At 56.1% G+C, this 19,854-nt stretch overlaps 1 protein-coding gene across 9 annotated transcripts in view; it reads left to right on the top strand.

Moving 5' to 3' along the window:
- sgcg (sarcoglycan, gamma) overlaps window positions 1-18,065 on the top strand; it is a 1,081,295-nt gene extending 1,063,230 nt beyond the window's left edge. For all 9 annotated transcript variants that reach the window (XM_041199459.1, XM_041199458.1, XM_041199454.1 and 6 more), the window contains one exon: window positions 17,098-18,065. In XM_041199459.1, coding sequence (XP_041055393.1) covers window positions 17,098-17,271 — 174 coding nt within the window. In that variant the 3' untranslated portion in view covers window positions 17,272-18,065. The remainder of the gene's footprint in view (window positions 1-17,097) is intronic.
- The last annotated feature ends 1,789 nt before the right edge of the window (window positions 18,066-19,854 follow it).

The raw sequence follows: 19,854 nt of genomic DNA, 5'->3' as shown, positions 1-19,854 counted from the left end.
AGAGACAGTTAGTGGGTGAGTAGGAGAGACAGCGAGCGGGAGAGTGGGAGAGACAGTGAGTGGGAGGGTGGGAGAGTGGGAGAGACAGCGAGTAGGAGAGACAGCGAGTGGGAGAGACAGTGAACGGGAGATTGGGGAAGCAGGAGAGACAGCGAGTATGAGAGTGGGACAGATAGCGAGTGCGAGAGTGAGTGGGAGAGTGGGAGAGACAGCGAGCGGGAGGGTGGGAGAGTGGGAGAGACAGCGAGCGGGAGGGTTGGGAGTGGGAGAGAGAGCGAGCGGGAGTTTGGGAGAGATAGCAAGTAGGAGATTGGGAAAGACAGCGAGTGGGAGGGTGGGAGATTGGGAGAGACAGCGAGTGGGAGAGTGGGAGAGACAGCGAGCGGGAGAGTGGGAGAGACAGCAAGCGGGAGAGTAGGAGAGTGGGAGAGACAGCGAGCGAGTTGGTGGGACAGTGAGAGAGTGAGAGAGCGGGAGAGTGGGAGAGACAGCAAGTGGGAGGGTGGGTGAGTGGGAGAGACATCGAGTGGGAGAGTGGGAGAGTCAGCGAGCGGGAGGGTGGGGGAGTGGGAGACACAGCGAGCGGGTGGGTGGGAGAGGGGGAGAGTGAGAGAGTGGGAGAGACAGCGAGTGGGAGGGTGGGTGAATCGGAGAGACAGCGAGTGGGAGGGTGGGAGGGCGGGACAGTAGGAAAGTGGGAGAGACAGCGAGCAAGAGAGTGAGAGAGTGGGAGAGACATCGAGTGAGAGAGTGGGAGAGTGAGAGAGACAGCGTGTGGTAGAGGGAGAGAGACAGCGTGTGGGAGAGCGAGAGAGACAGCGAGTGGGAGCGTGGGAGAGACATCGAGTGGGAGAGTGGGAGAGACATCGAGTGGGAGAGTGGGAGAGACGGAGAGTGGGAGAGACAGCGAGTGGGAGAGTGCGAGACACAGCGAGTGGGAGGGTGGGAGATTGGGATAGACAGCGAGTGGGAGGGTGGGAGATTGGGAGAGACAGCGAGTGGGAGAGTGGGAGAGACAGCGAGTGGGAGGGTCGGGGAGTGGGAGAGACAGCGACCGGGAGGGTGGGGGAGTGGGAGAGACAGCGAGCGGGAGGGTGGGATAGGGGGAGAGTGAGAGAGTGGGAGAGACAGCGAGTGGGAGGGTGGGTGAGTCGGGGAGACAGCGAGTGGGAGGGTGGGATGGTGGGACAGTAGGAAAGTCGGAGAGACAGCGAGCGAGAGAGTGAGAGAGTCGGAGAGACAGCGAGTGAGAGAGTGGGAGAGTGAGAGAGACAGCGTGTGGGAGAGGGAGAGAGACAGCGTGTGGGAGAGCGAGAGAGACATCGAGTGGGAGAGTGGGAGAGATGGAGAGTGGGAGAGACAGCGAGTGGGACAGTGGGTGAGACAGCGAGTTGGAGAGCTGGAGAGACAGCGAGTGGGAGGTTGGGAGAGTGGGAGACACAGCGAGTGGGAGGGTGGAAGATTGGGAGAGACAGCGAGTGGGAGGGTGGGAGATAGGGAGAGACAGCGAGTGGGAGAGTGGGAGAGACAGCGAGTGGGAGAGTGGGAGAGTGGGAGAGTGAGAGAGCGGGAGAGTGGGAGAGACAGCGACTGGGAGAGACAGCAAGCGGGAGACTGGGTGAGACAGTGAGCGGGAGAATGGGGGTACAGGATAGACAATGAGCAGGAGAGCGGGAGAGCGGGAGAGCGGGTGAGTGTGAGAGACAGCGAGTGGGAGAGTGTGAGAGACAGCGAGTGGGAGAGACAGCGAGTGGGAGCGTGGGAGAGACAGCGAGTGGGAGAGTTGGAGAGACAGCAAGTGGGAGGTTGGGAGAGTGGGAGACACAGCGAGTGGGATGGTGGGAGATTGGGAGAGACAGCGAGTGGGTTGGTGGGAGATTGGGAGAGATAGCGAGTGGGAGAGTGGGAGAGACAGCGAGTGGGAGGGTGGGAGATTGGGAGAGACAGCGAGTGGGAGAGTGGGAGAGACAGCGAGTGGGAGAGTGGGAGAGACAGCGAGTGGGAGGGTCGGGGAGTTGGAGAGACAGCGAGCGGGAGGGTGTCGGAGTGGGAGAGACAGCGAGCGGGAGGGTGGGAGAGGAGGAGAGTGAGAGAGTGGGAGAGACAGCGAGTGGGAGGGTGGGAAGATGGGACAGTAGAAAAGCGGGAGAGACAGCGAGTGAGAGAGTGGGAGAGTGAGAGAGACAGCGTGTGGGAGAGGGAGAGAGACAGCGTGCGGGAGAGCGAGAGAGACAGCGTGTGGGAGAGCGAGAGAGACAGCGAGTGGGAGGGCAGGAGAGACAGCGAGTGGGTGAGCGGGAGAGACAGCGAGTGGGAGAGCAGGAGAGACAGCGAGTGGGAGAGTGGGAGAGACATCGAGTGGGAGAGTGGGAGAGACGGAGAGTGGGAGGGGCAGCGAGAGGGAGAGTTGGAGAGACAGCGAGTGGGAGGTTGGGAGAGTGGGAGAGACAGCGAGTGGGAGGGTGGGAGATTGGGAGAGACAGCGAGTGGGAGGGTGGGAGATTGGGAGAGACAGCAAGTGGGAGAGTGGGAGAGACAGCGAGCGGGAGAGTGGTAGAGTGGGAGAGTGGGAAAGTGAGAGAGCGGGAGAGTGGGAGAGACAGCGAGTGGGAGAGACAGCGAGCGGGAGAGTGGGTGAGACAGTGAGTGGGAGAATGGGAGAAACAGCGAGTGGGAGAGTGTGAGAGACAATGAGTGGGAGAGACAGTGAACAGGAGAGTGGGGCAGCAGGAGAGACAGCGAGTGGGAGAGCGGGAGAGACAGCGTGTAGGAGAGCGAGAGAGACAGGGAATAGGAGATCGGGAGAGACAGCGAGTGGGAGGGTGAGAGAGTGGGAGAGTGGGAGAGACAGCGAGTGGGAGAGTGTGAGAGACAGCGAGTGGGAGAGTGTGAGAGACAGCGAGTGGGAGAGTGAGAGAGACAGTGAGTGTGAGAGTGTGAGAGACAGCGAGTGGGAGAGTGTGAGAGACAGCGAGTGGGAAAGTGAGAGAGACAGCCAGGGGGAGGGTGTGAGAGACAGCGAGTGGGAAAGACAGTGAACGGAAGACGGGGGCAGCAGGAGCAACAGCGAGTGGGAGAGTGGGAGAGACAGCATGTAGGAGCGCGGGAGAGACAGCGAGCAGGAGAGCGGGAGAGAGAGCGAGTGGAAGGGTGAGAGAGTGGGAGAGTGGGAGAGACAGCGAGTGGGAGAGTGAGAGAGACAGCGAGTGGGAGAGTGTCAGAGACAGCGAGTGGGAGAGACAGTGAACGGGAGAGTGGGGGAGCAGGAGAGACAGCGAGTGGGAGAGTGGGAGAGACAACGAGTGGGAGAGTGGGAGAGACAACGAGTGGGAGAGTGGGAGAGACAGCAAGTGGGAGAGAGGGAGAGACAGCGAATGGGAGGGTCAGGGAGTGGGTGAGACAGCGAGCGGGAGCGTGGAGGAGTGGGAGAGACAGCGAGCGGGTGGTTGGGAGAGGGGGAGAGTGAGAGAGTGGGAGAGACAGCGAGTGGGAGGGTGGGTGAGTCGGAGAGACAGCGAGTGGGACAGTAGGAAAGTGGGAGAGACAGCGAGCGAGAGAGTGAGAGAGTGGGAGAGACAGCGAGTGAGAGAGTGGGAGAGTGAGAGAGACAGCGTGTGGGAGAGGGAGAGAGACAGCTTGTGGGAGAGCGAGAGAGACAGCGTGTGGGAGAGCGAGAGAGACAGCGAGTGGGAGGGAGGGAGAGACAGCGAGTGGGAGCGTGGGAGAGACGCAGAGTGGGAGAGACAGCGAGTGGGAGAGTGGGTGAGACAGCGAGTTGGAGAGTTGGAGAGACAGCGAGTGGGAGGTTGGGCGAGTGGAAGACACAGCGAGTGGGTAGGTGGAAGATTGGGAGAGACAGCGAGTGGGAGGGTGGGAGATTGGGAGAGACAGCGAGTGGGAGAGACATTGAACGGGAGATTGGGGAAGCAGGAGAGACAGTGAGTGGGAGAGTGGGACAGACAGCGAGTGTGAGAGTGAGTGGGAGAGTGGGAGAGACAGCGAGTGGGAGAGACAGTGAGCGGGAGGGTGGGAGAGTGGGAGAGACAGCGAGCGGGAGGTTCGGAGAGTGGGAGAGACAGCGAGCGGGAGGGTTGGGAGTGGGAGAGACAGCGAGCAGGAGTTTGGGAGAGATAGCGAGTAGGAGAATGAGAAAGACAGCGAGTGGGAGAGTGGGAGATTGGGAGAGACAGCGAGTGGTAGAGTGGGAGAGACAGCGAGCGGGAGAGTGGAAGAGACAGCGAGTGGGAAAGTGGGTGAGACAGCGAGTTGGAGAGCTGGAGAGACAGCGAGTGGGAGGTTGGGAGAGTGGGAGACACAACGAGTGGGAGGGTGGAAGATTGGGAGAGACAGCGAGTGGGAGGGTGGGAGATAGGGAGAGACAGCGAGTGGGAGAGTGGGAGAGACAGCGAGTGGGAGAGTGGGAGAGTGGGAGAGTGAGAGAGAGGGAGAGTGGGAGAGACAGCGACTGGGAGAGACAGCGAGCGGGAGACTGGGTGAGACAGTGAGCGGGAGAATGGGGGTACAGGATAGACAATGAGCAGGAGAGCGGGAGAGCGGGAGAGCGGGAGAGTGTGAGAGACAGCGAGTGGGAGAGTGTGAGAGACAGCGAGTGGGAGAGACAGCGAGTGGGAGCGTGGGAGAGACAGCGAGTGGGAGAGTTGGAGAGACAGCAAGTGGGAGGTTGGGAGAGTGGGAGACACAGCGAGTGGGATGGTGGGAGATTGGGAGAGACAGCGAGTGGGTTGGTGGGAGATTGGGAGAGATAGCGAGTGGGAGAGTGGGAGAGACAGCGAGTGGGAGGGTGGGAGATTGGGAGAGACAGCGAGTGGGAGAGTGGGAGAGACAGCGAGTGGGAGAGTGGGAGAGACAGCGAGTGGGAGGGTCGGGGAGTTGGAGAGACAGCGAGCGGGAGGGTGTCGGAGTGGGAGAGACAGCGAGCGGGAGGGTGGGAGAGGAGGAGAGTGAGAGAGTGGGAGAGACAGCGAGTGGGAGGGTGGGAAGATGGGACAGTAGAAAAGCGGGAGAGACAGCGAGTGAGAGAGTGGGAGAGTGAGAGAGACAGCGTGTGGGAGAGGGAGAGAGACAGCGTGCGGGAGAGCGAGAGAGACAGCGTGTGGGAGAGCGAGAGAGACAGCGAGTGGGAGGGCAGGAGAGACAGCGAGTGGGTGAGCGGGAGAGACAGCGAGTGGGAGAGCAGGAGAGACAGCGAGTGGGAGAGTGGGAGAGACATCGAGTGGGAGAGTGGGAGAGACGGAGAGTGGGAGGGGCAGCGAGAGGGAGAGTTGGAGAGACAGCGAGTGGGAGGTTGGGAGAGTGGGAGACACAGCGAGTGGGAGGGTGGGAGATTGGGAGAGACAGCGAATGGGAGGGTGGGAGATTGGGAGAGACAGCAAGTGGGAGAGTGGGAGAGACAGCGAGCGGGAGAGTGGTAGAGTGGGAGAGTGGGAAAGTGAGAGAGCGGGAGAGTGGGAGAGACAGCGAGTGGGAGAGACAGCGAGCGGGAGAGTGGGTGAGACAGTGAGTGGGAGAATGGGAGAAACAGCGAGTGGGAGAGTGTGAGAGACAATGAGTGGGAGAGACAGTGAACAGGAGAGTGGGGCAGCAGGAGAGACAGCGAGTGGGAGAGCGGGAGAGACAGCGTGTAGGAGAGCGAGAGAGACAGGGAAAAGGAGAGCGGGAGAGACAGCGAGTGGGAGGGTGAGAGAGTGGGAGAGTGTGAGAGACAGCGAGTGGGAGAGTGTGAGAGACAGCGAGTGGGAGAGTGTGAGAGACAGCGAGTGGGAGAGTGTGAGAGACAGCGAGTGTGAGAGTGTGAGAGACAGCGAGTGGGAGAGTGTGAGAGACAGCCAGTGGGAAAGTGAGAGAGACAGCCAGGGGGAGGGTGTGAGAGACAGCGAGTGGGAGAGACAGTGAACGGAAGACGGGGGCAGCAGGAGCAACAGCGAGTGGGAGAGTGGGAGAGACAGCATGTAGGAGCGCGGGAGAGACAGCGAGCAGGAGAGCGGGAGAGAGAGCGAGTGGGAGGGTGAGAGAGTGGGAGAGTGGGAGAGACAGCGAGTGGGAGAGTGTCAGAGACAGCGAGTGGGAGAGACAGTGAACGGGAGAGTGGGGGAGCAGGAGAGACAGCGAGTGGGAGAGTGGGAGAGACAACGAGTGGGAGAGTGGGAGAGACAACGAGTGGGAGAGTGGGAGAGACAGCAAGTGGGAGAGAGGGAGAGACAGCGAATGGGAGGGTCAGGGAGTGGGTGAGACAGCGAGCGGGAGGGTGGAGGAGTGGGAGAGACAGCGAGCGGGTGGTTGGGAGAGGGGGAGAGTGAGAGAGTGGGAGAGACAGCGAGTGGGAGGGTGGGTGAGTCGGAGAGACAGCGAGTGGGACAGTAGGAAAGTGGGAGAGACAGCAAGCGAGAGAGTGAGAGAGTGGGAGAGACAGCGAGTGAGAGAGTGGGAGAGTGAGAGAGACAGCGTGTGGGAGAGGGAGAGAGACAGCTTGTGGGAGAGCGAGAGAGACAGCGTGTGGGAGAGCGAGAGAGACAGCGAGTGGGAGGGAGGGAGAGACAGCGAGTGGGTGAGCGGGAGAGACAGCGAGTGGGAGAGCGGGAGAGACAGCGAGTGGGAGCGTGGGAGAGACATCGAGTGGGAGAGTGGGAGAGACGCAGAGTGGGAGAGACAGCGAGTGGGAGAGTGGGTGAGACAGCGAGTTGGAGAGTTGGAGAGACAGCGAGTGGGAGGTTGGGCAAGTGGAAGACACAGCGAGTGGGTAGGTGGAAGATTGGGAGAGACAGCGAGTGGGAGGGTGGGAGATTGGGAGAGACAGCGAGTGGGAGAGACATTGAACGGGAGATTGGGGAAGCAGGAGAGACAGTGAGTGGGAGAGTGGGACAGACAGCGAGTGTGAGAGTGAGTGGGAGAGTGGGAGAGACAGCGAGTGGGAGAGACAGTGAGCGGGAGGGTGGGAGAGTGGGAGAGACAGCGAGCGGGAGGTTCGGAGAGTGGGAGAGACAGCGAGCGGGAGGGTTGGGAGTGGGAGAGACAGCGAGCGGGAGTTTGGGAGAGATAGCGAGTAGGAGAATGAGAAAGACAGCGAGTGGGAGAGTGGGAGATTGGGAGAGACAGCGAGTGGTAGAGTGGGAGAGACAGCGAGCGGGAGAGTGGGAGAGACAGCGAGCGGGAGAGTAGGAGAGTGGGAGAGACAGCGAGAGAGATGGTGGGACAGTGAGAGAGTGAGAGAGCGGGAGAGTGGGAGAGACAGCAAGTGGGAGGGTGGGTGAGTGGGAGAGACATCGAGTGGGAGAGTGGGAGAGTGGGAGTGACAGTAAGTGGGAGAGTCAACGAGCGGGAGGGTGGGTGTGTGGGAGAGACAGCGAGCGGGAGGATGGGGGAGTGGGAGAGACAACGAGTGGGAGAGTGGGAGAGACAGCGATTGGGAGGGTGGGAGAGACAGCGAGTGGGAGAGTGGGAGAGACAGCGAGTGGGAGAGTGGGAGAGACAGTGAGTGGAAGGGTGGGTGAGTGGGAGAGACATCGAGTGGGAGAATGGGAGAGTGGGAGAGACAGTGAGTGGGAGGGTGGGTGAGTCGGGGAGACAGTGAGTGGGAGGGTGGGATGGTGGGACAGTAGGAAAGTCGGAGAGACAGCGAGCGAGAGAATGAGAGAGTCGGAGAGACAGCGAGTGAGAGAGTGGGAGAGTGAGAGAGACAGCGTGTGGGAGAGGGAGAGAGACAGCGAGTGGGAGAGTGGGAGAGACAGCGAGTGGGAGCGTGGGAGAGACATCGAGTGGGAGAGTGGGAGAGACGGAGAGTGGGAGAGACAGCGAGTGGGAGAGTGGGAGAGACAGCGAGTGGGAGAGTTGGAGAGACAGCGAGTGTGAGTTTGGGAGAGTGCGAGACACAGCGAATGGGAGGGTGGGAGATTGGGAGAGACATCGAGTGGGAGGGTGGGAGATTGGGAGAGACAGCGAGTGGGAGTGTCGGGGAGTGGGAGAGACAGCGACCGGGAGGGTGGGGGAGTGGGATAGACAGCGAGCGGGAGGGTGGAATAGGGGGAGAGTGAGAGAGTGGGAGAGACAGCGAGTGGGAGGGTGGGTGAGTCGGTGAGACAGCGAGTGGGAGGGTGGGAGGGTGGGACAGTAGGAAAGTCGGAGAGACAGCGTGTGGGAGAGGGAGAGAGACAACGTGTGGGAGAGCGAGAGAGACAGCATGTGGGAGAGCGAGAAAGACAGCGAGTGGGAGGGCGGGAGAGACAGCGAGTGGGTGAGCGGGAGAGACAGCGAGTGGGAGAGCGGGAGAGACAGCGAGTGGGAGAGTGTGAGAGACAGCGAGTGGGAGAGCGGGAGAGACAGCGAGTTGGAGTGTGGGAGAGACATCGAGTGGGAGAGTGGGAGAGATGGAGAGTGGTAGAGACAGCGAGTGGGTGAGCGGGTGAGACAGGGAGTGGGAGAGCGGGAGAGACAGCGAGTGGGAGCGTGGGAGAGACATCGAGTGGGAGTGTGGGAGAGACGGAGAGTGGGAGAGACAGCGTGTGGGAGATTGGGAGAGACAGCGAGTGGGAGAGACAGCGAGCGGGAGAGTGGGTGAGACAGTGAGCGGGAGAATGGGGGAACAGGATAGACAATGAGCAGGAGAGCGGGAGAGCGGGAGAGTGGGAGAGACTGTGAGTGGGAGAGCGGGAGAGTCAACAAGCGGGAGGGTGGGAGAGTGGGAGAGACAGCGAGTTGGAGAGTGGGGGAGTGGGGGGACAGCAAGTGGGAGAGTGAAAGAGACAGCCAGTGGGAGAGTGTGAGAGACAGCGAGTGGGAGAGTGTGAGATACAGCGAGTGGGAGAGACAGTGAACGGGAGAGTGGGGGAGCAGGAGAGACAGCGAGTGGGAGAGCGGGAGAGACAGCGAGTAGGAGAGCGGGAGAGACAGCGAGTGGGAGGGTGAGAGAGTGGGAGAGACAGCGAGTGGGAGAATGTGAGAGACAGCGAGTGGGAGAGACAGTGAACGGGAGAGTGGGGGAGCAGGAGAGACAGCGAGTGGGAGAGCGGGAGAGACAGCGTGTAGGAGAGCGGGAGAGACAGCGAGCAGGAGAGCGGGAGAGACAGCGAGTGGGAGGGTGAGATAGTGGGTGAGTGGGAGAGACAGCGAGTGGGAGAGTGGGAGAGACAGCGAGTGGGAGAGTGGGAGAGACAGCGAGTGGGAGAGTGGGAGAGACAGCGAATGGGAGAGTGGGAGAGACAGCGAGTGGGAGGGTTGGAGAGTGGGAGAGACAGCGAGCGGTAGGGTCGGGGAGTGGGAGAGTGGGAGAGTGGGAGAGACAGCGAGTGGGAGAGTGTGAGAAACAGCGAGTGGGAGAGTGTGAGAGACAGCGAGTGGGAGAGTGGGAGAGACAGCGAGTGGGAGAGTGGGAGAGACAGCGGGTGGGAGAGTGAGAGAGACAGCGAGTGGGAGAGTGAGAGAGACAGCGAGTGGGAGAGTGTCAGAGACATCGAGTGGGAGAGACAGTGAACGGGAGAGTGGGAGAGCAGGAGCGACAGCGAGTGGGAGAGCGGGAGAGACAGCATGTAGGAGAGCGGGAGAGACAGCGAGCAGGAGAGCGGGAAAGACAGCGAGTGGGAGGGTGAGAGAGTGGGAGAGTGGGAGAGACAGCGAGTGGGAGAGTGGGAGAGACAGCGAGGGGGTGAGTGGGAGAGACAACGAGTGGGATGGTCGGGGAGTGGGAGAGACAGCGAGCGGGAGCGTGGGGGAGTGTGAGAGACAGCGAGCGGCTGGGTGGGAGAGGGGAGAGTGAGAGAGTGGGAGAGACAGCGACTGGGAGGGTGGGTGAGTCGGAGAGACAGCGAGTGGTTGGGTGGGAGGGTGGAACAGTAGGAAAGTGGGAGAGACAGCGAGCGAGAGAGTGAGAGAGTGGGAGAGACAGCGAGTGAGAGAGTGGGAGAGTGAGAGAGACAGCGTGTGGGAGAGGGAGAGGGACAGCGTGTGGGAGAGCGAGAGAGACAACGAGTGGTAGAGTGGGAGAGACAGTGAGTGGGAGAGTTGGAGAGACAGCGAGTGGGAGGTTGGGAGAGTGCGAGACACAGCGAGTGGGAGGGTGGGAGATTGGGAGAGACAGCGAGTGGGAGGGTGGGAGAGACAGCGAGTGGGAGAGTTGGAGAGACAGCGAATGGGAGAGTTGGAGAGACAGCGAGCGGGAGGTTGGGAGAGTGCGAGACACAGCGAGTGGGAGGGTGGGAGATTTTGAGATACAGCTAGTGGGAGAGTGGGAAAGACAGCGAGTGGGAGGGTCGGGGAGTGGGAGAGACAGCAACCGGGAGGGTGGGGGAGTGGGAGAGACAGCGAATGGGAGGGTGGCAGATTGGGAGAGTGAGAGAGTGGGAGAGACAGCGAGTGGGAGGGTGGGTGAGTCGGAGAGACAGCGAGTGGGAGGGTGGGAGGGTGGGACAGTACTAAAGTGGGAGAGACAGCGAGTGAGAGAGTGAGAGAGTGAGAGAGACAGCGTGTGGGAGAGGGAGAGAGACAGCGTTTGGGAGAGCGAGAGAGACAGCATGTGGGAGAGCGAGAGAGACATCGAGTGGGAGGGCGGGAGAGACAGCGAGTGGGTGAGCGGGAGAGACAGCGAGTGGGAGAGCGGGAGAGACAGCAAGTGGGAGAGTGTGAGAGACATCGAGTGGGAGAGTGGGAGAGACAGAGAGTGGGAGAGGCAGCGAGTGGGAGAGTGGGAGAGACAGCGAGTGGGAGAGTTGGAGAGACAGCGAGTGGGAGTTTGGGTGAGTGCGAGACACAGCGAGTGGGAGGGTGGGATATTGGGAGAGACAGCATGTGGGAGGGTGGGAGATTGGGAGAGACAGCGAGTGGGAGAGTGGGAGAGACAGCGAGCGGGAGAGTGGGAGAGTGGGAGAGTGAGAGAGCGGGAGATTGGGAGAGACAGCGAGTGGGAGAGACAGCGAGCGGGAGAGTGGATGAGACAGTGAGCGGGAGAATTGGGGAACAGGATAGACAATGAGCAGGAGAGCGGGAGAGCGGGAGAGTGGGAGAGACTGTGAGTGGGAGAGCGGGAGAGTCAACAAGCGGGGGGTGGGAGAGTGGGAGAGACCGCGAGTTGGAGAGTGGGGGAGTGGGGGGACAGCAAGTGGGAGAGTGAAAGAGACAGCGAGTGGGAGAGTGTGAGAGACAGCGAGTTGGAGAGTGTGAGATACAGCGAGTGGGAGAGACAGTGAACGGGAGAGTGGGGGAGCAGGAGAGACAGCGAGTGGGAGAGCGGGAGAGACAGCGAGTAGGAGAGCGGGAGAGACAGCGAGTGGGAGGTTGAGAGAGTGGGAGTGTGGGAGAGACAGCGAGTGGGAGAATGTGAGAGACAGCGAGTGGGAGAGACAGTGAACGGGAGAGTGGGGGAGCAGGAGAGACAGCGAGTGGGAGAGCGGGAGAGACAGCGTGTAGGAGAGCGGGAGAGACAGCGAGCAGGAGAGCGGGAGAGACAGCGAGTGGGAGGGTGAGATAGTGGGTGAGTGGGAGAGACAGCGAGTGGGAGAGTGGGAGAGACAGCGAGTGGGAGCGTGGGAGAGACAGCGAGTGGGAGAGTGGGAGAGACAGCGAATGGGAGAGTGGGAGAGACAGGGAGTGGGAGGGTTGGAGAGTGGGAGAGACAGCGAGCGGTAGGGTCGGGGAGTGGGAGAGTGGGAGAGACAGCGAGTGGGAGGGTGGGTGAGTCGGAGGGACAGCGAGTGGGATGGTGGGAGGGTGGGAGAGTAGGTAAGTGGGAGAGACAGCGAGCGAGAGAGTGGGAGAGTGGGAGAGACAGCGAGTGAGAGAGTGAGAGAGACAGCGTGTGGGATAGTGAGAGAGACAGCGAGTGGGAGGGCGGGAGAGACAGCGAGTGGGAGGGCTGGAGAGACAGCGAGTGGGAGAGCGGGAGAGACAGCGAGTGGGAGGGCGGGAGAGACAGCGAGTGGGAGAGCGGGAGAGACAGCGAGTGGGAGGGCGGGAGAGACAGCGAGTGGGTGAGTGGGAGAGACAGCGAGTGGGTGAGTGTGAGAGACAGCGAGTGGGAGAGCGGGAGAGACAGCGAGTGGGAGGGCGGGAGAGACAGCAAGTGGGAGAGTGGGAGAGACAGCGAGTGGGAGAGTTGGAGAGACAGCGAGTGGGAGTTTGGGAGAGTGGGAGACACAGCGAGTGGGAGGGTGGGAGATTGGGAGAGACAGCGAGTGGAAAGGTGGGAGATTGCGAGAGACAGCGAGTGGGGGAGCAGGAGAGACAGTGAGTGGGAGAGCGGGAGAGACAGCGTGTAGGAGAGCGGGAGAGACAGCGAGTGGGAGGGTGAGATAGTGGGTGTGTGGGAGAGACAGCGAGTGGGAGAGTGGGAGAGACAGAGAGTGGGAGAGTGGGAGAGACAGCGAGTGGGATAGTGGGAGAGACAGCAAATGGGAGAGTGGGAGAGACAGCGAGTGGGAGGGTTGGAGAGTGGGAGAGACAGCGAGCGGTAGGGCCGGGTGTGGGAGAGACAGCAAGTGGGAGGGTGGGGGAGTGGGAGAGACAGCGAGCAGGACGGTGGAAGAGTGCGAGAGTGGGAGAGTGGGAGAGACAGCGAGTGGGAGGGTGGGTGAGTCGGAGGGACAGCGAGTGGGAGGGTGGGAGGGTGGGAGAGTAGGAAAGTGGGAGAGACAGCGAGCGAGAGAGTGGGAGAGTGGGAGAGACAGCGAGTGAGAGAGTGGGAGAATGAGAGAGACAGCGTGTGGGAGAGCGAGAGAGACAGCGTGTGGGATAGCGAGAGAGACAGCGAGTGGGAGGGCGGGAGAGACAGTGAGTGGGAGGGCGGGAGAGACAGCGAGTGGGAGAGCGGGAGAGACAGCGAGTGGGAGGGCGGGAGAGACAGCGAGTGGGTGAGTGGGAGAGACAGCGAGTGGGTGAGTGGGAGATACAGCGAGTGGGAGAGTGGGAGGGACAGTGAGTGGGAGAGTGAGAGAGACGGATAGTGGGAGAGTTGGAGAGACAGCGAGTGGGAGGTTGGGAGAGTGGGAGACACAGCGAGTGGGAGGGTGGGAGATTGGGAAAGACAGCGAGTGGGAGGGTGGGAGATTGGGAGAGACAGCGAGTGGGAGAGTGGGAGAGACAGTGAGCAGGAGAGTGGGAGAGTGGGAGAGCGGGAGAGTGGGAGAGACAGCGAGTGGGAGAGACAGTGAGCGGGAGAGTGGGTGAGACAGCAAGCGGGAGAATGGGGGAACAGGATAGACAATGAGCAGGAGAGCGGGAGAGCGGGAGAGTGGGAGAGACAGTGAGTGGGAGAGCGGGAGAGTCAACAAGCGGGAGGGTGGGAGAGTGGGAGAGACAGCAAGTGGGAGAGTGAAAGAGACAGCGAGTGGGAGAGTGTGAGAGACAGCGAGTTGGAGAGCGGGAGAGCAAGCGAGTGGGAGAGCTGGAGAGCAAGTGAGTGGGAGAGCGGGAGAGCAAGCGAGTGGGAGAGCGGGAGAGCAAGCGAGTGGGAGAGCGGGAGAGACAGCGAATGGGAGAGCGGGAGAGACAGCGAGTGCGAGAGCGGGAGAGACAGCGAGTGCGAGAGCGGGAGAGACAGCGAGTGCGAGAGCGGGAGAGACAGCGAGCGGGAGGGTGGGAGACTAGTAGAGACAGCGAGCGGGAGAGTGGAGAAGACAGCGAGTGGGAGAGACAGCGAGCGGCCGGTTGGGGGAGCAGGAGAGACAGCGAGCGGGAGAGTAAGGAACTGAGACACAGGAAGGGGAAGTATGACAGTGAGTGTGGTGCAATGTGTTTATCAAATGTAGCTGTCAGTATTGAATCACTGGCAATGTGTGCAAGCTATGAGATGTGGATGTGAGACTTGCAGCAGTGCTAATTGGGAGTGTGAGGTGAGCTATGAATCTGATGTATGAAATGTGGTTCATAGAGATAATTGGGAGGTAAGTGAAGGAGGGTGTGGGATATTTATCATTGTTTGCTGTTAATGATTCAGATGGCAGGATATGGCATTTAAAGATGTGTATTTGTTAGCCTTGACCACTTGTATGTGGTCATTAAACTTTGTATGGCATTGAATCCAAGCCCTTGGGGCTACACTGCTAGCATTGATGATGGTGGCTATCTGCTCTAACTGCCTTTTCAGTCTCTGCTGCATCTGAGAACCTTGGAGCGTGCTCTCTGTCCTGCTGTGGCATTATTCAGTGTTCTTCTTGCTTAGATGCTCTCCCCCAGTACCTACTGCAGAAGAATGCACCTCCACTTTATGTAATGCAGGCCAGCTTTAAGTAGTACAAGCCTTACACTAGCTTGGGATGCCTGTTGATGCGTGGAGCCACTCAAGAGCACTTTTAGAGCTGAGTGCATGTTGCAGTCATGGTAACAAACAGGCAACATTTAGTTTGCATGCAACCTACATCAGAAGGAACGGGTGTGGGTCAATTGTGCACCCAATGCTCTCAGCTACTTTCAGTGGCCAGCCATTTTTGTGTCTCTGTAGATTGGAATACAGTAAAGCCTTGCTTAACTTTACAGTTCCATTCCTGAAAAGTGCAGCTTTAAGTGAAACATTAAATGAATCAGATTTTCCCATTAAAACTAATGTACAAGCTGTCATTGGTTCTGTTGAACCTTTCTCATCAGAAAACAGCATTAAAAGATTAAACCCTGTAAACTGAAATAATTTACATTGAAAAATTCCTATATTGGTTAATGAAATAATATTCAAAATATAATTAATTTTAAAATATGAATGAAATGATTTCTAACATACTAACTCTTAGCTAAAAGCCAACTCTTTATATTTACCTCCAACTCACTGCCCCTTCCACTCACTGTCTGTTTCATTCCTTCACTCTTTCATTCACTGTCTCTCCCACTCGCTGTCTCTCTCACTCTCCCACCCTCCCGCTCACTGTCTCTCTGCTCTCCCACCTTCCCGCTCGCTGTCCCTCTGCTCTCCCACCCTCCCGCTCACTGTCTCTCTGCTCTCCCACCTTCCCGCTCGCTGTCCCTCTGCTCTCCCACCCTCCCGCTCATTGTCTTTCCTGTTTCCCCACTCCCCACCTGACCCCGTCTTGCAATCTCTCCCACTCCCACTTTCCTGCTTGCTGTCTCGCCCGCTCCCCCACCCTCCCACTCGCTTACTCTCCCACTCCCCCATTCTCCCATTTGCTTACTCTCCCGCTCCCCCATTCTCCCACTTGCTGTCTTCCCTGTTCCCCCCACCCTACCCCCAGCTCACTGTCTCACCCGCTCCCCCACTCTCCCGCTTACTGTCTCTCCCTTGCTGTCTCTCCCACTCGCTGTCTCTCCCTCTCACTGTCTCTCCCGCTCATTGAAACTCCCACTCCCACTCCCTGTTCCTCCCTCCCTGACTCTCCCAATCCCTGACTCTCCCGTTCGCTGACTCTCCCACTCCCTGTCTCTCCCACTCGCTGTCTCTCCCGCTCACTGACTTTCCTGCTCATAGTCTCTCTTGCTCCCTGTCTCTCCCATTCCCTGACTCTCCCACTTACTGTCTCTCCCGCTTGCTGTTCCTCCCAGCCTTTGTCTCTTCCGCTCACTGCCACTCATTTCTCTCACTTCCCTGTCTCTCCCACTCGCTGTCTCTCCCGCTCGCTGTCTCTCCTGCTCGCTGTCTCTCCCCTCGCTGTCTCTCCCACTCGCTGTCTCTCCTCTTGCTGTCTCTCCCGCTCGCTGTCTCTCCCGCTCGCTGTCTCTCCTGCTCCCTGACTCTCCCGCTCCGCGTCTCTCTTGATCGCAGTCTCTCTTGTTCCCTGACTCTCCTGCTCCCTGTCTTTCCCGCTCCCTGTCTCTCCCACTCCCTGTCTCTCCCACTCCCTGTCTCTCCCACTCGCTGTCTCTCCCACTCACTGTCTCTCCCGCTCCCTGACTCTCCCACTCCTGACTTTTCCACTTAGTGTCTCTCCCGCTTGCTGTCTCTCCTACTCCCTGACTTTCCTTCTTGCTGCCTCTCTCCCTCTGCTCATGGTCTTTCCCACTCAGTTGCCATTTATCATGGTTACCACTCCTCCTGCTCACCATGCATCCTGCTCCCTGATCCTTTCTCCTGTTGATCCTCCATCTCGCCAACCCTCTCTCTCATCAAATCCTCCTGGTCACTGCCAATCATGCTCGCTGATCCTGTCATTCACCACGCATCCTGCTCCCTGACTCTCCCTCTTATTGCCGATCCTCCCTCTCACTGAACCTTCCATTCCCCACCTCTCCCACCTGAACACTTCTTTCTCCCAAACCTCACTGTGAGAGAGGATTTGGGAGATGAACAGCGAGAGGCAGAAAAAGCAGCTTCGGAGGGAGAGCAGCTTCGAGTTGTAGGATTGTGGGAATGAACTCAAGCTGGAGAGGTGGTGATCAGGAGGGCAGGTGAAAGGGAGGGTCAGCGAGAGGGAACTTTGGCACAGACTGGGAGATTTAGTGAGCAGGGACTGCTCCAATATGATGTCAATCAGTCACAGAATCACAGTGCAGAAGAGACCCTACAACCCATTGAGTCTGCACCGACATGTGAGAAACACCTGACCTACCTACCTAATCCCATTTACCAGCACTTGGCCCATATCCTTGAATGTTATGAAGCACCAAGTACTCATCCAGGTATTTTTTAAAGGATGTGAGGCAATTCGCCTTCACCACCCTCCCAGGCAGCACACTCCAGACTGTCACCACCCTCTGGGTAAAAAAGTTTTTCCTCACATCCCCCCTAAACCTCCTGCCCCTCACCTTGAACTTATGCTCCCTCCTGACTGACCCTTCAACTAAGGGGAACAGCTGCTCCCTATCCACCCTGTCCATGCCCCTCATAATCTTGTACACCTCGATCAGGTCGCCTCTCAGTCTTCTCTGTCCAACGAAAAGAACCCAAATCTACCCAACCTCTCTTCATAACTTAAATGTTTCATCCCAGGCAACATACTGGTGAATCTCCTCTGCACCCCCTCCAGTACAATCACTGCAACTTTATCACAATCATGCAACTTTACATCAGGCTCGGTAACTCTTAAACACGAATACTGGCCCCATTAACTCCATGATGGTTAAAGCGAAACAATTTCAAATGGGTCAACTTAAAACAGGACTTGCTGTGTGTAACTCAGCAACATTAATTAAATAGATTTTTTCCCTCTTTTACAGCTAGTGCTTGATGCTGAGACTGTGAAACTACCCAAGTTGCCTCATGGGGGGCAGGGTGGATCCGGAAATCCTCAGGGACTTTATGAAGTTTGCGTCTGTCCGGATGGAAAGCTATACCTGTCAGTTGCAGGAGTGGGATCCACCTGCCAGGAATATAGTCGGGTGTGCCAATGAGCATCTCGATGTCTCCTCGAACCTTCTGAGAACTTGACATTTCATCCAGCATTTTTGAAAACATTTCAATTTTTTCAGTAAATGCAGCTGCAAGTAACAGTGCCATAGCATCATAAAGAAAGTGGTAAAAGATTTCCTTCAACCAATATCCCTTCTAATCTGAGACATTAAGCAGAAAACCCTTTTGCCCCAGAAAAATAGAAAATAATCCATTTCCAAATGGACAAAAAGAGCACAATTCAAAACTTTAATTTCACATAGTGGAAGCAAACATCAAACTTGGACTTAATTTCCATTGTTGCACATACAACATTGATAAATGCCCCATGTGACAGAGTGCAACAAGATGTACTATCAACAGATATCTGATGATTCTACTCATATTGAACATTTTTATAGGGAAGATATATGGACTGTGAATTATAAATCAACATTTTCTATCAGTGCATCAGTCTAACTTCTACATCTTCCAAATCTTACTTATGCCAACATGTGAGATTCATTTTTTTAATGATTAAGATACATTGTATTAATTAAATTTTGATACACTAAGAGCGGAGTCTGGGTTGATTTGGGCCAGTGTCCGCTTGATCTCTATGCAAAAACATTTTTTTTCCTGCAATAACACTTGAACCACAAGAGCTGTGCTTTTTGTACAAAACTACAATGTGGAATAAAATATCCAAAGCTTTACCATCTGTATGTAAACCACAGTATTCAAAGTTGCAGTACCCTTTCTTAGTCTTTTTATAAAGCTATGTTGAAATGTATAAAATAAAAGTATGCTATCCCTACTTCTGTTTGGGTGATTATTTTTAAACCTATTATTTAGTAGGAAGTTATGTTTTATTGTATTAACCTATGGATGCATCGACTGCTATTTAGCAGGACGGTTGGTAACTAGAGGACACAGATTTAAGACGATTGACAAAAGAACAAGAGGGTGCGTAATGAGATTTTTTTGTTGTCCAGCACGTTATCATAACCTGGAATTCACTGTCCGAAAAGGTGGTGAAAACAGATATAATTGTAGCACCAAAAGAGAATTGGATATATAGTTTTAAAGGGAAACACATGCCAGGTTACATGAAATGAACGGAGAGTGGGACTAATTGCCCCACTTTTTAAAGAACCGGTACAGAAATGACTGGCTAAATGGCCACCTTCCACACTGCATGATTCTATAATCTACTTAAAATCTATGTGTCGTATATTTACTCCAGCTACAAATGAGATAACATATCCGGTCTGTACTGCTGTCCCAGATAATCATCCTGGTTACTTTAAACACGCACATTAGCACAGCACATTGCAACCAGAAAATGAATCCACAAAGACTCCTATGCCATCGTGTGGCTGTGTGACGCACTGTCCAACTGAAGCCTCTGTTAACACAGCAACAATACAAGCCATTGGACCAGCAGCTCTGTGTTAAATGTAATCTACCCACGTTCTGGGCTGAACCATTAAAGTTGCTCTCAGATTGTTAGATATCATTTAAACCCTGGTTAATGTCAGGGTTGTCAATTGTACCAGTTTTACTTTGGAGCAGAATTCAAGTTCGTTTTGCTCTAATCCAATGTTAATGCATCTCTCTTGTATCAGATGTTCACATAAATCAGAGAGTGGCTAGCTTTCAGATTATTTCAAATTGGTCATTCTTTGAACAAAGGAGTACAGTTTTATAGCCCCTCTGCCATCTGTTAAATTGTTTTCATATGATGTGTTACACTTAAATGCTATACAGGCACAGTCACAGGCATGTTGTCAGATGGGCTGTTCCAGTTGTTCAGATAGTGGCATGTCTCAATAACATCAATGAATATACAGAAGCTTCACAGCAATATATATTCTGGATCTTAGTGAAAAATTTCTATACTGCCTATTAATCACAAATCCCTGTGTAAGGCCAGTTAGGCTTTTAATTTTAAGATATATTTAAGATAATTTTCATATATGTATATATGGGTAACTTTTATTAGATTATTTGAATTTAAGGGTTATAATCCAGTTTTGAAAATTTCAGCTGTTTACAATATTAAATAAAATAAGCGATCCCACAAAACATTCCATTACACTACAAAATGCAGACTACATCATGTTGAATGAAGTATGTGAAGTCAGCGGGAGGTTGTTCTGCTCAAGTAATGCTGAGAAGTACCCGTGCTACCAGAATCCATTTGGGTACCAGCAACTCACAGAGGTAATGGTGACATAGTGGTTATGTCACTTACTATAACCTAGAGGCCTAGATTAATGATCTAGCAGGTGTGAGATCAAAATCCCACTATGGCAGCTGGAGAATTTAAATTCCACAAATTAGATAAATCTGGAATAAAATGCAAGTATCAGTAATAGTGAAACTACCAGAATGTTGAGAAATCTCAGAAAGTGTGACAGGTGCCAACAGCTCACTCAAATTATTAAAAGAGGAAGGAGAACTGAGCCTCACCAAAAAATTCGGCCTCCTAGTTTGTGGGTCATAACCAATTCCTACTCCAGGGGGTCTCCCTCCTAACCCACCTCCTCCATGTCACTAGCCTTTTAACAGGCTGGCAGAGACTTCATTCCTTCAAATGTCAT

The sequence above is a fragment of the Carcharodon carcharias genome, chromosome 11 (genome assembly GCF_017639515.1).
Source record: "Carcharodon carcharias isolate sCarCar2 chromosome 11, sCarCar2.pri, whole genome shotgun sequence".
In the NCBI taxonomy this organism is placed as follows: domain Eukaryota; kingdom Metazoa; phylum Chordata; class Chondrichthyes; order Lamniformes; family Lamnidae; genus Carcharodon; species Carcharodon carcharias.
This window is presented reverse-complemented; position numbering and strand designations above follow the sequence as displayed.